Source organism: Eurosta solidaginis, chromosome 1 (genome assembly GCF_040869045.1).
Source record: "Eurosta solidaginis isolate ZX-2024a chromosome 1, ASM4086904v1, whole genome shotgun sequence".
NCBI classification, from domain to species: Eukaryota; Metazoa; Arthropoda; class Insecta; order Diptera; family Tephritidae; genus Eurosta; species Eurosta solidaginis.
In genome coordinates, this window is record NC_090319.1 from 373956895 (window position 1) to 373972834 (window position 15940).

The window sequence follows — 15940 nt, forward strand, 5'->3', positions numbered from 1 at the left end:
AAACTCATCGAAAGCAAAGTAATACATTTTTATGAACACATTGATAAATTTTCGATGACAAATCCATAACACCCCGAATAGAAATTGATAAAAAGTAGATATTTTTTGATGAAATATCGGTAATGAATCCAGAAATTTTCGATAACATAACGTTAACTCTTTGAAAGCAAATCGATTACACTCCTATAACACGGCGATAGCAAATTGATTGAAACGAAAAATCGATTGATTGAAAACGATTTACAGATGAGTTGTTGATTTTAAAATGAATTTTCATCGGCATCTGTTTTATAAAAAGATAGCCAACCGATAGCTTTTCGATAAAAATTCTATATCTTTCAATAACAAATCGATAGTTTTTTGATTGATAACTCGAGAACTTTTGAATAACATATCGATAAATCTGAAAACAAATTGGAAACTTTTCGATAATGAATAAATAACTTTTTGACTTATGACAACATTTATAACAAATTTTCGATAAATAATTGATAAATCTTCGAGAAGTAATCGATATATTTTCTATAACTTAGAGGTAACTCGCTGATAAAAAATCAATAACTCATCGATGACCTTTGTTATCTTCTATACCTCGTTGAGAGCACAACAATAAGATACCGATCACTCGTCGACAAGAAATTAATAACATGTCCATAGCCTGTAAAAAACACACCGAAAACCCATCGACAACATACCATTATCAAACCGTTTCTATCTTATAAACTTTACTAAGTATATTTTTTCCATATTATGCTAGATTTACGCATCCATTCTGTATTTCCGCGTATCAGTATAACAAGTACATTCTGTATTCCCCCATTTACCATACCACTTCCAACGACTACGCTTACATTTTGGACTCCCCGTATGATATTTTACAACCAATTCGAAGCATCAATCGTAGTCCTCCTTTCAATTTATCTTTATCTTATAATTATTTTTTGAATAGCGCTTGCAGTATTCGTAATGCACATTTTCTCTTTAATCATTCATTAATATTTTGCATAACTTATAGTTCATATGAACCTACTTAATTGCAGCTGCTGTACTTTTTTTCTTTGAGCAAACTACCTTCCCACATTCAAAAGGTCTTCATTAGGATACATTGATAGCAACGAAACCGTAACCTTTCAATATAAGCCGCAACATTAGCCAACAAAATTTAAGCGAACATAGGAAGCATTCGCTGGGTACTATTTTACAGTAGCCGCAGTACTCACATATAAGTTATAGCGTATTTGTAAAGAACAACACCAAATTGGTATGGCCAACCACGTAACGTTCGCTTTAAACCAACCGATCCGTGCCCACCCGCCTCCCACCATTATTATGTACACACATTTTCATAAATGTTGCCATAAATTTATGTACGTTAGCAGCTGTTGGTGTTGTTACGCTGTGTATCGTTGTTGTTGCTGCTCTGTTTGGTCGTCATGTTTGTGCGCTTTTCATGAAAGTTTATTTCAAAAGTTTATGGTTTGTTTGTGCAACTTAACCTCAAGAGTTGTTGTTATATGGATACTCTTTAGATAGTTTTAATTTAAAACATCTGCTAAGTGGATGTAAACACTTGATTTTACGAACAGTAGCACATTCTTAGTTACATACGTATGCACATACATACATACGCTAAGTTTATGATTATGCCCACGTGACACAGTTAAAATAACTAAGTGATGCTGTAGAACTTTGCAATATTCCTGTTTGTGTGTGTGCAGTTAATGGTGCTTACTAGATAAAAGGTGCTTATTTTCGACGTTGTAAGGCACTAAACTGAAATTAGGAGGTGCGTGTATGTAGTCACACAAAATGTTACTCATACGCAGTGTTGTGCTTGAATGAGTTTCTACACTTGCGGTAGAAGACGGTTTTATTGATGCGTAAACATCAATGCTAACGGTATCGGGGAAAATAGAATATAAGCGTAAGGAAGGTGCAAGCGTTGTGTAGGGAATAAAGAATGTAAGCGCAGGCGTAGTCACTCCACTGTAGCTTAACGTGGAAACACGTTAGGTAAGGCTGATATGAGCGAGATAAGATAGCAAATTAAGGCACAGCAATGTGTCTAAGGTATTTACTATTGAGGAGTTAGGGGTTTGTTATCAACGGGTTGTGGGCTTGTAAAAATTTCTTTTGGATGAGTTATCGGTTTCTTATAGAGGTCGTATCAATGAGGTGTAGACATCTTATCGATTTTCTATCGCAGTAGTATACATTTGCTATCAATAGCAAAGGTTATAAGTTGTTTGTTATCGATTTATTATCGAAAAATTATCAATTATTTATCGAAAAGTTATTGACATGTTATCGAAAAGTTATAGAAATGTTAGCAAAGAATTGTCGGTGTTATCAATTTCTTATCAAAAATTAGCTATATGTTATCGAAAAATCTTTGATTCATCAATGGAAAGTTATTGAGCATTTATCGAAAAGTTATAGATATATTATCATGATGTTAAAGAAAAGTCATAGATTTGTTATCGAAAATTTTTGATTTGTTATCGACGCCTTGTTGGATTGTTTCGAAACTCAAAACGGCGATAACAAGCCGATAACAACCCTGTAACTCGACGATTAAAATTCCATAATAAAACAAAAACTTGTCGATATAATTCGTCACAAATACGAAGCCGACTGAGCTTTTCTCAAAAAGCTCAAAATTATTTGTCTCTGGCAAAGTTGCCTCGGTTGTGATTGAACTCTAACTCCTGGGCGAGCTCTAGTTAAATGTAGACCCTTTGTTGTCTAGATGTACACCTGCATGTTTACTCATGCCATTTTTTGGCGTTGTAAGCACTAAACTGTAATTTGGAGGTGCCTGTAAAGATGGTATACTAGAACACAAACAAAATGTTACTCATTCGCGGTGTTGTATTGGGACGCGGTGTTGTATTGGGAGATGCATAAATGAATTTATGATAAAATAAAACAAGAAAGGACGGGACCTTTTATGAATGGGGCTGAACAATAATCTTATCCCGTTCGTAATCTCCAAATAATCGGATGAATAAGATAGGAAATATATAGTGAACAGATGTACATACCTAAACGATTTTTAAGATAAATATAAAAAAAATGGCAAAAAACCCCCTTATCTGAACGATCGGTCGTATGGGATATATATTATATATAGCTCCGATTGAAATGATTTTTTCATGAAATCTTCTATGATATATTAGAATAAATATCATCAAGTTTAACGTTTTTAAATTGGAAATTAATGTAGAAATTGCCAAAAATCTTTCTATCTGAACCACCGGTTGTATGGGATATATACCATATATAGCTCCGATCAAAGTGATTTTTTTAGAAAATCTTCTACGATATATTGAAATATATATCACCGAGTTTCACGTTTATACTTTCTTAATTGCGGCAGGAATGACCAAAATCGTCTTATCTGAACGATCGGTTGTATAGGAGATATTTGTTATAGTGGTCCGATCCTACCGGATCCGACAAATGTCTAATAGAATACAAAAATACATCCTTGTGCCAAATATTATTGAGATATCTCAAAATTTGAGGGACTAGTTTGCGTTCGAACAGACAGACGGTCGCACAGACGGACATGGCTATATCGACTCAGTTCGTCGCCCTGATCAATTCGGTATACTTAATGGTGATTCTATCTTATATATTTCTCAACATTAGAAACATTGGATCAAAGTTAATATACCATTTCATGTTCCTGAAAGGTATAAAAAAGGCCGCTTTTATCATTGCAAGCAGAGCTATTCGCGTCCACTTCGGTTCTCTTCCGGTATTATTTCGGGAACATTTTTTGGTCAATAGTAATGTACTTTCTCATCATATCGAAATAATGTCGGGAACATTTGAAGGGTTAGTTTTGTACTATTTTCGTTTTGAGTTTATTTTCAAGTGACTGATTGGGGATATTTTTTTCAATATTCCGGCTACTTTCGGACAACTTCGGTACTATTTCAAGATTCTTTTAAACTCATTTCTAGTTTAATTTTGAACGATTTTTGAATAATTTTTGTTCGCTTCTATTATCGCTAACATTAACAGGGGGCGGCAGAATAGCCAGGTCATACAAAATCCATCGGATTTGCCAAGTGGACGGACATATCATAAGTGCTGGTGCATAATTGGGGGGTTTCCGTTTGGTCGTCAACCAAATTTGGTAATACTGAGAACACATTCAGTCCAAGTGAGATCTTTATTGACCGGCCAGTTCAGCCTAACCTAATCTTCTATTTTCATGTCGGGACTGTTTCCAGGATGATATTAGGGCTATCGATGCACGACATATAACAAAAATTTTAAATTTTATATTTTTATGCGTACGGTGGCCGAATATATACACTTACGGAAAAAAGTAGTGGCACAAAGACTGTTTGCTGTTTTCACCTAGTTTGGCATCAGCAAAATAACTTTCGGTATTTTTTCATTAAAACATGCATAAACACGTTATGAAAGCAATATAAACTTTGTTCATGAATTTACGCAAAATTCGCTAAAACTCGACTTCGAAGCACGAATATTTAGTAAAGTTTCAAGATTTCACTTAAAATTTGTAGAATATTTACGACTATGCAGCATTGTAGATCATTTAATTTCCGTACAACAAAGTATTAACCATGATACTAAAAATGGAGGTAGTTTCATTTAGTGTGACGTTAGATACTTGACTTTTGCGGGGACAATGACAATTTCACCAAAAACAAGCCACAAGATTGAAAAATGATATTTTTAAATTTTGATGGATTTCATATGAACGAATACGACTAAATTACTTTCATAGTTATTTTAATTAAAAAAAAAAAACAAATGAGACCCATGCCTTGAAATATTTTAATACGAAATATCAGCCTAGAAAAAGTTTTTAATAAGTTTTTCGAACTCCCGAAAATTGTTTTGGTGGAAGAAACATGGATCGAAGTATGCAAAGCAAGGGAATATAACTTTCTTAAGTGTCCATACGTTTGCTCAGAACATTTGGACAAAACATACACGTTTGTCAATTGCTTGCTCAAAGGAGGTCCTTATAAACCGACACCGCAATTTCTTGATAAATTGGCTACAAGTCCACAAATTTAAACGGTTTTATTTAGGTTGACTTGACAGGCTGGCTGGTTGGATGGCTGGCACGAATTTTATAATTTAAATTTAAGTAACTTCCCGATAAGCTACAAGCTTGGAACTTGGAATATAGTCCAGAACCTTATGACAATGCAATCATAAGAAAAAAAATTACCGCTAGGTGGCGCAAGGATCGAGATATTCACAAAAATCGTATTTGTGGTCCGATTTGGCTCATGTTTGGAACACATAATACATACAAGAATAGAAAGCGAACTATGAAAAAAATAGCCGATAGAGGGCGCAAGGATCGAGATATTCACAAAAATCGTATTTGTGGTCCGATTTGGCTCATATTTGGAACACATAATAAATAATAAGAGAGAAGCTCGGCCTTAGATCTCTTCGGAGGTTATCGCGCCTTAAATTTATTATTTTTTTGTTTTTAATAAATAAGAGAATAGAAAGCGATCTATGAAAAAAATCGTCGCTAGGTGGCGCAAGGATCGATATATTCACAAAAATCGTATTTGTGGTCCAATTTGGCTCATAGTTGACACACATAATACATACATGAATAGAAAGCGGCCTATGATGTCCGATTTGGCTCATATTTGGAACAAATATTACATACAGTCCGGTAGAAATGACATCAAAATATCTTGGAGTTAGAGGAGGGACAAGCATTCGTGGCGCAGAGTTGAGTAAAGTCTGTATTGAGGAATTAGATTGTAACAAATTGTCGGAAAAGTCCTTGCAGTAATGAGTCACTAAATGAACTAAATAGATTGAGAAATAATAGGCAATTAAATAGAGACTAAAAACTTGAAAATAAAATAATAAAAAAAAATTTTTAAGTTAAACGGTTTTATTGAAAACAATACTTACATGAACCTTAATCAGGTTATGCTACGCCTCACATTTTTAGAAATTTCACGCGTCCAACGCTTTTATTTAATTGTCTGATCAACGCCCTAGATTGATGAGAAGTGTGATAACTAGTACCCTAGGACCTACCTAATTATTTTCTAGCTTTCAGTATTATTATTACTTTATGTAAGTATTGTTTCCAATAAAACCGTTTAACTTGAACATTTTTTTTTAATTTTTGTATTTATTTCTTTATTTATTGTATAATTCAAGCGTTGCGCTATTGAACGGAATTTTTAAACCATTTTTTAGGGAGAACATTACCCTGTAGCTCTGCAGGTTAGCCACTAATTATGAGAGTGTTTTTACCCGTCGTACCAGCGGTCCCCTTGGGGCAGCCCCGTCTATAGACATTCTGTGCCCTTTTAGCATTGGCATTGATGTGCAGACTTTGGAGGTACACTTTTTCTCAACGCGCCTTGAGAAATATCCACTGTAGGGCATGATAATAGGGCCATGCTAGAACAACAGAACGTTTCTTGTATTTTTTTTTCTGCCTAGGGGTCAAGCTGTCATAAAGGTATGAGTTATTAACCAATGTGTGTTCCAATATTATTGTGTTATCCAATATTTTTCAATAAAATTGCATTTTTTACTGTATTGCCAATTGATAAGTATGCACATAAATTGTGCAAAAGTATATTATTATTCTCTCAGAAGACCATCTAAAGAAAATTTCCATTCCGAAAAACAATAATTTCGCCTTAAGCAGTAACGGTATGGCAACGCTTCTGGCAAAACAACCAACATTGTGAAACTTCAAAAATCCCCAAATACGTCAAAAAATTTTGAGTGGAACTACTTTCTTTTTTGCATCATGGTATTAACCTTAAAAAAACTTTCCAAATTTTTGGAAATTTTTATCAACTGAGTTGAGCATTTTCTTCCTTATAAAAAATACCTTTCAAAAGTTTGTTGAGCATTTTCTTCCACACAAGCTTTTGAAAGGCATTTTTTATAAGGAAGAAAATACTCAACTCAGCTAACAATTTTTGGCCATTTTTTCAGGGGATTGATTTTAACACGTTGTTATGCTACACTTCAGTGATCTACAAAATTATATACAAGGGAAAACTTCTGTAAATTTTTAGTGAAAATTTTAAAATTTTACTAAAGGTTAATCTCTCGAATTCATATTGATTTTATTATATATTAAAAGTCCATGTGCCAATACTTTTTCCATGCCTGTAAATATTTATGTAGCAATGAAACTTCACTCACTCATTGCCACATAATTAAACGACTCGTTTGCACATTTAGCTGACCAGCAGGCACACGCACACATATTTATTTACTATATTCACAAACTCACTTGCACCGGTGATGCCGCCATCCATTGTTGAAAGAGATCGGATGTTACTGACGGACGTTTGGGTGGTTTCCGCGAATCGATAAACTCATGCAATCTTGCCAATGCCTCTGGCGGTGCACGTTCCATCAACCATTTTTCAAATGCTTCCGGCTTTTCCTCAAACAAACGTGCCACCTCGTCTACCTCTTGCTGTGTGGCTTCGCGACGCACAATTTTACCACTACCACCACCACCATACGTACGACTTGTGGTTGGCGCACCATCGCCTGTTATCGACACATATACAGTAGGACTACTGCAACTTATCGGTGAATTAAGAGTCGTATTAGCTGCACTATTATTGCTTGAATGGGTTAATGTCGCCATGTCGCATGCGGAGATTGAATTAGTTGTACTACTCGAGGCCATGCCATGACTATGGAAATCTGCACCGCCAATATCACTATCTACGCCGCCACCATCAACATCTCCATCACCATTATCGCTGCATTGTATGCGACTACATATTGTTGTTGTTGTCATAGTGCTTGTGGGTGATTCAACTGTGCTGCTGCAGGATGAACGATTGCTAGTTAAACTTGTAGTTGACGTAGTTATGTTGCCGCTGGTTGTTAGCTCTTTGTTATTGCGGCTCAATTGTGACTCATCTTTTGTTATGGGTGAAGGCGATGCTGAATTTTTCATATGACCATCACCATTTGTAAAGGATTCATTTAAATTAAAGGATTCATTTATATTAAGAGATGTGTCGTTGGTAGAGCCAACTTTGCTTTTGTACAAACTGCCAGATATTTCGCCAACTGCTTTGCTCGAAATCGGAGTTGATTGTGCTGCAGCTGCTGTAGTTGCTGTTGCTGTAACTGCAACTGTCACTGACACATCAGTCATTTTGTATTCGGCTTAACTCGTTTATATTTTAGTTGCTGCTGTTCTTGTTTATACACAAAAAATTCTGCTAAGTAAGTCAATCGCAGCAAGACAAAAATTTCAATATCGGTTCACTCACATTTTGATGCGGCACACACATACACTTGCATATTTCGGCTTACTGCTCATCCTTTATTGTGTGCTTTCATGTGTGTGCGTTAAAGCGTATCCGTATTTGTATATATTTTTGGTCTAACTGATTGACTTCATATCCGATCGGTTGTCAAATAAGCTCCTGTGTGTCCAATCGTATGTAGGTATGTGTGTTTGTCATTTGCTCAATTTAATGCTTTCATACTTCCGTTACGTTCTGCTTGTATAGCCATTAAACATGTCTCACACACATGTAAATTCAGTTAAATCATTTTACGTTTAATATCTTATTTATGTAGTTGTGCCTTTTCCTTTACCTGATAATCCAATCACGTCGTTTTACTGCGCTTAAGCTCTCTGCGTTTGTCTGCTTAAGTTCCTCTAACAAGCAAGTTGTTGTGTGCTGTGTCTTGATGTCTATCGCTAGTTTATCCTATTACATTCATTCCACCTGCTACTAAGCAGAAAATTGATGACCATCTATATTCCTTGCAAACTGGCTTGAGATCTTTGCAACTTGATTATTGCTCCTTAAGTGTTTGATTTGTATAGCTAATAAAGGAGCCACCTTAACTTTTACATACATACACAGTTTTATCTTTTAGTTGCTGTCTTTCTTGTTATGCTAAAATTTGCTAAGCACTTGTTATGTTGGAAGTTTTTTCTTTATTTGAAATTGTCCGTTTCCTACTTCTCTACTTCGCAGAAATACAAATTAAATAGTGTCAAGCAATCGTTTTGTAAAAGTGTACAGGATTTCACTCTTTTACAAATATTACAATCACAGTTGAGTACTCCTCATTTATTCTTGCTTCAATTAGTGCCAGCCATTTAGGTGGTGTATGTACAGTTGTTGGCGTAATTAAATCCTTATTAAATAGTCACTGTAAAGAGAGTGAAGAAAATTGATAAGAAATTATTAATCAACGTAGTTTAATTCTTGGATGACCGAGTTAGTTCTGTCTCTCGCAATTTTGCTAAGAAATTACAAAGCCTCACATTATACGATTCTACATATATAAGAATTTCAAACGGCAACCCTACTCAATAATATTGTAACGAATTTAGTGCAATTCCGCTTATTTGCAACCTTCTACTAACGTTCGAATCACTGTTGAATAAATAACCCCACAATTCAATAATGCAAAATGGCCCTTATTAAATTACTTCACAATACTACTACTTCTCGACAGATAGCGTGCTTAAATCAAACTCATTGCTGATTGCGCAGATTGCGCTCTTTTACACTCTTCGATTTCGTCGTTCCATACTTCTAGGCATTTCCAGAATTAACTTAGTTATAAGCTATAAAATTATAACTACAGATGCACATGTATAGCTTCTCATATGCGCGTGTATATGTTACTTGCACAAATTACTGCCTACTTTTCGAAGTATCTCAGATATATGTATGTGTTTGTGCGTTGCTCTCCGCTGCTTGTATGTACATATGTGTAGACATAATGATTAATTTGGTTATGTGCATACAAGTAACTGCTCAGTATTCGGCTTAGAGATGATAGTATCCCTTAGTGTTGCTAATATTCGTCACAATATTTTTATTTAACAACCGAAGTGAAATACCTTTTGTTTGATATCCATATTGGCATATTAAAAAAAAAAATGAATTCCTAACAGGTGGCAACCTTGTAAAAATATCTTAAGCGCAAATAATTTAGAAAGATGGCTTAAAATGAATCGTTACTTCTGTATATTTCATTCAAATCGCTTAGGTCCTTTTCGGGTTATATAAATTTTGTTATATAAAAAGGTGGCAACACCTAAATGTAACACTATTTTAAGCTGGGAGTAACAAACTTTCGTACAAAACGTACAAGTCGTTTTCGAGATAGTAGCGAGTATATCGAGCCTTGACCGAAACATTAGAGTAAGTAACAAAAACCAAGTTTTAGGGAAGAAGGGTTACAAGGTGCCATCACATATTTCCAAGAGGCGAAATTCCAAGAAAACTTGTTAGGATTATCTGAACTCATATACAGTAACATGATATATGATGCCATTTTCTTTATTTCGGGGCACTTTAAACACCTTCTCCTGTAAATTTTTCGAAATTGCTGCTAGGGCTCTTTGCAACTGAAGGAATAATTAGTATAATACGATTAGGCGGCAACCTCAGCCGAAAACTTCAAAATATTTTTTTTTAAAATAAGTCACAATATATCCTTCACATCTATCTTGGCATACCTTAATTCAAAAAAAATTAAAATAAGTGGCAACCTTGTACAAACATCCCAAATAGCAACACCTACTATGTTGAAGAGTATTAAGGGCTTTAAGTAACCTACAACCAAACAAATTTTCATACTAATATTTCAAGTCGTTTTGTAGACAGTAACATCCGAACAAATGCGTGATTTGATGTATTCGAAGAATATTACTTCTTTCGTTAGCAAGGATGGCTACCCGGAACCTTTTCTCACCTCTTTCTCTGAACAGATATCTGAGCCAGAGAAGCTATCGCTGTATCTTAAGGGTGCACTTCTCCTTTGCCCACAAATCGGTCTACGAAGTTCCAACTGGCACAACTCCGTTATTAAATTTTTGTCGATACAGGGAACTTTTCCTCTACTACTCAATTCAAGGTATATCACTTCTTTCGTCAGCATGATGGCGTTCACTGAGGCCGGAACCTTTAAGGCTAACTCCCTCCTCGACCCCTTTTCTCACCTCTGTCTATGACAGATGTCTGAGTCACATACACCCTCGCTCTATCTTAAGGGTGCAGTTCTCCTTTGCCCACATATCGGTCTTAGAAGCTCTAACTGAAAAAACTCGGTTATTAAATTTTCTTCGACACCGGGGACTTACTCTCTAATATTCGATTTAAGGTATATAACTTTTTTCGTCAGCAGAGATGGAGTGCCGTTACCTTTAATGCTAACCGAGGATAATGGAGGTAGAGGGCAGCAGACAAGGTATCAACATTACTGAAAACACGGTCAGCTTAAAGAATGCCAGAGGAACTTAAACACGATTTGGATTCCCTCCGTTGAAGATACGCTCCTGCTGAACAGATAGTGGCTCTGTAACTGGTACACATTTTCGCTGATGACAGTGTTAATTGCCCCACCGATCAGCTGTAGCTCAACTCTTCTCGCTAATCAACGTTCCTTTATAACTCTATGTTCCCAATTTCGGTATCAGCTTCAAAATAATACGATCTGCGTTGGCTATCAATTCCCTTGCTATTCAAAATTCTGACAAACAATATGTTCGATTCTACCACACAACTCAGAGGGTGTTTGTGTGACCCTTTTTCGATGTTTGTATTAATTTATCGCTTATATTTGACAAAACTCCTTCAATTGGCCATAAGTATACTCCCTGAAGGTTTTGAGGAGTGTTATCGATGTTGATTATCCATTTCAGAATATATATCCAGTACGATCCAGTAAAAATCACCATTGAGTTACTAGCCCGAACATATCGGGAACGATTTCATATGAACACATTGAACCTTCTAGGCCATAACGTCCCCAACACCTTATTTCATTATAATCATGGGGTCGCTGAATTGTCGCATCCTAAATATGTCTATGATACATTCATATTAGACGGGATTCCTCTCGCGTAGGTGAGGTTCATAATTGCGTAGGGAAAGCTGTGAAGCAATAAAGCTTTGTATTGATCTTAACAACTCTTGAAATTGCTTACCGACACGGTTATGGTAACGCTTAAGTAACAAGACGAAAACTATGTAGCGATCGAAAGTTACAACTACAATCAAAGTTACTGTTGTGGCATGTGTTTACCATTGTCCTCAAGTATTCATTTACGGTTCTAGTAACGACTGCTATTTGCAATTACAATCAAGTTACGCTATACGTTTACCTACTAGTCCCCGGCAAAGCAACATCAGAAATTTCAAACCAAGTTTTTCAATTAGAAAAAAGTTTTTCTAAGCGTGGTCGACGCTCGACAGTGATTTGACAAGAATTTCAAGCATATTTCTGCCATGAAAAGCTTCTCAGTGAAAACTCGACCTCCAGATGCCCTTCGGAGTAGGCGTACAACATGTAGGTCCCGACGCAAATTGGAAGAGAAGCTTGGCATAAAATATTTTCGGTGGCTATCGCGCCTTAAAAAAAATTATTATTTTTATTTCTTTTACTAATTACAGTTACTGCTACGCTTACTATTTGTTTTATTTAATTTACTGCCGGTTACGGCTACTGCTACACTTATGGCTACATTGTATTTATGGTAACGGTCACGGTTATGAATATTGTTGAGGTTTTGGTTAAGGTTAGGGATATGGTTAGGTTTTAGTTACGGTTATGATTACGGTTGCTGTTACGGTATTGGTTATGGTTATGAATACAGTTCTAGTCATAATTATGAAAGCGGTTATGGTTACGGTTACTGTTACGGTTATTGTTACGCTTACGGTTACGGTAAGCGTGACGAATACGGCTATGGTAGTGGTTATGATTACGGCTATAGGTACGGTTGCGGTTACGATGATGGTAAGGATTAAGATTACGATAATCGTTACGGCTACAGTTAAGTGGTTATGATTACGGTTATAGGTACGATTGCGGTTACGATGATGGTAAGGATTAAGATTACGGTAACCGTTACGGCTACAGTTAAGCTTATGTTACTTATGTTGTGATGACACCTCTTGCATATACAATTTAAATATGCAAGCCGAATCTCGTTAAAGATGCAAAATCAAGCAATACCAAATGTTAAAAAACACAGTTAAAAATGCAATTTATATGATACCTTAACGGAAAGCGATAAAAATCCAAAATTGAACTACGCAAGCAACCAAATTATTAGCAGCTGCAAGCTTCAAGAATTTATAACGCTATTCAAAAGCTTAGCTACACACAACTGATAATCCAATTGTATTTTATAGTTTATTGCAGTGCAAACAAATTTTATATGCACCAAACATTTTTTATTGGCAACAGTTTTAAGAACAAATCAAAATATTCCAAAATAAATGTTAAACAAGTAAGGAAGGTTAAGTTCGGGTGTAACCGAACATTACATACTCAGTTGAGAGCTATGGTGACAACATAAGGGAAAATAACCATGTAGGAAAATGAACCGAGGGAAACCTTGGAATGTGTTTGTATGACATGTGTATCAAACGAAAGGCATTAAAGAGTATTTTATGAGGGAGTGGGCCATAGTTCTATAGGTGGACGCCATTTAGGGATATAGCCATAAAGGTGGATCAGGGTTGACTCTAGAATGCGTTTGTACGATATGGGTATCAAATTAAAGGTGTTAATGAGTATTTTAAAAGGGAGTAATCCTTAGTTCCATAGGTGGACGCCGTTTCGAGATATCGCCACAAAGGTGGAACAGGGGTGACCCTAGAATTTGTTTGTACAATATGGGCATCAAACGAATGGTGTTAATGAGTATTTTAAAAGGGAGTGGGCCTTAGTTTTATAGGTGGATGCCGTTTCGAAATATCGCCATAAAGGTGGACCAGGGTTGACCCTAGAATGTGTTTGTACGATAGGGGTATCAAATTAAAGGTATTAATGAGGGTTTTAAAAGGGAGTGGTGGTTGTTGTATAGTTCGTCGCCTTTTCGAGATATCGCCATAAAGGTGGACCAGGGGTGACTCTAGAATGCGTTTGTACGATATGGGTATCAAATGAAAAGTGTTAATGAGTATTTTAAAACGGAGTAATCCTTAGTTCCATAGGTGGACGCCGTTTCGAGATATAGCCATAAAGGTGGACCAGGGGTGACCCTAGAATTTGTTTGTTCAATATGGGCATCAAACGAAAGGTGTTAATGAGTATTTTAAAAGGGAGTGGGCCTTAGTTCTATAGGTGGACGCCGTTTCGAAATATCGCCATAAAGGTGGACCAGGGGTGACTCTAGAATGTGTTTTTAAGATATGGGTATCAAATTAAAGGTATTAATGAGGGTTTTAAAAGGGAGTGGTGGTTGTTGTATAGGTGGTCCCATTTTCGAAATATCGCCATAAAGGTGGACCAGGTGTGACTCTAGAATTTGTTGGTACAATATGGGTATCAAAAGAAAGGTGTTAATGAGTATTTTAAAAGGGAGTGGGCCTTAGTTCTATAGGTGGACGCCTTTTCGAGGTATCGCAAAAAAGGTGGACCAGGGGTGACTCTAGACTTTGCTAGTGCGATATGGGTATCAAATGAAAGGTGTTAATGAGTATTTTTAAAAGGGAGTGGGCCTTCGTTCTATAGGTGTTCGCCTTTTCGAGATATCGCCATAAAGGTGGACCAGGGGTGACTTTAGAATATGTTTGTACGATATGGGTATCAAACGAAAGGAGTTAATGAGTATTTTAAAAGGGAGTGGGCCTTAGTTCTATAGGTGGACGCCTTTTCGAGATATCGCCATAAAGTTGGACCAGGGGTGACTCTAGAATGAGTTTGTACGATATGGGTATCAAAGTAAAGGTATTAATGAGAGTTTGAAAAGGGAGTGGTGGTAGTTGTATATGTGAAGGCGTTTTCCAGATATCGACCAAAATGTGGACCAGGGTGACCCAGAACATCATTTGTTGGATACCGCTAATTTATTTATATATGTAATACCTGCCAAGATTTTAAGGGTTTTTTATTTCGCCCTGCAGAACTTTTTCATTTTCTTCTACTTAATATGGTAGGTGTCACAACCATTTTATAAAGTTTTTCTAAAGTTATATTTCGCTTCAATAAAACAATCCAATTACCTTACCATGTTTCATCCCTTTTTTCGTATTTGGTATAGAATTATGGCATTTTTTTTTCATTTTTCGTAATTTTCGATATCGAAAAAGTGGGCGTGGTCATAATCGGATTTCTTTCATTTTTCATATCAAGATAAAGTGAGTTCAAGTAAGTACGTGAACTAAGTTCATTAAAGATATGTCGATTTTTGCTCAAGTTATCGTGTTAACGGCCATGCGGAAGGACAGACGGACGACTGTGTATAAAAACTGGGCGTGGCATCAACCGATTTCGCCCATTTTCACAGAAAAGAGTTAACGTCATAAAATCTATGCCCCTACCAAATTTCAAAAGGATTGGTTAATTTTTGTTCGACTTATGGCGTTAAAAGTATCCTAGACAAATTAAATGAAAAAGGGCGGAGCCACGCCCATTTTGAAATTTTCTATTATTTTTGTATTTTGTTGCACTATATCATTACTGGAGTTGAATGTTGACATAATTTACTTATATACTGTAAAGATATTAGATTTTTTGTTACAATTTTACTTTAAAAAATTTTTTTTTTTAAAAGTGGGTGTGGTCCTTCTCCGATTATGCTTATTTTTATTAAGCGTACATATAGTAATAGGAGTAACGTTCCTGCCAAATTTCATCATGATATCTTCAACAACTGCCAAATTACAGCTTGCAAAATTTTAAATTACCTTCTTTTAAAAGTGGGCGGTGCCACGCCCGTTGTCCAAAATTTTACTAATTTTCTATTCTGCGTCATAAGTTCAACTCATCTATCAAGCTTCATCGCTTTATCTCTCTTTTGTAATGAATTATCGCAATTTTTCGGTTTTTCGAAATGTTCGATATCGAAAAAGTGGGCGTGGTTATAGTCCGATATCGCTCATTTTAAATAGCGATCTGAGATGGGTGCTCCCTACATACCAAATTTCATCAA

General features: G+C 35.9%; 1 protein-coding gene across 4 annotated transcripts in view; it reads right to left on the reverse strand.

Moving 5' to 3' along the window:
• The window catches only part of Pde6 (phosphodiesterase 6), a 232586-nt gene that overhangs the window by 17745 nt on the left and 198901 nt on the right, over positions 1–15940 (reverse strand). For all 4 annotated transcript variants that reach the window (XM_067763060.1, XM_067763059.1, XM_067763062.1 and 1 more), the window contains exon 4: positions 7289–9192. In XM_067763060.1, the coding sequence (XP_067619161.1) occupies positions 7289–8176 (888 nt within the window). In that variant the 5' untranslated portion in view covers positions 8177–9192. The remainder of the gene's footprint in view (positions 1–7288; positions 9193–15940) is intronic.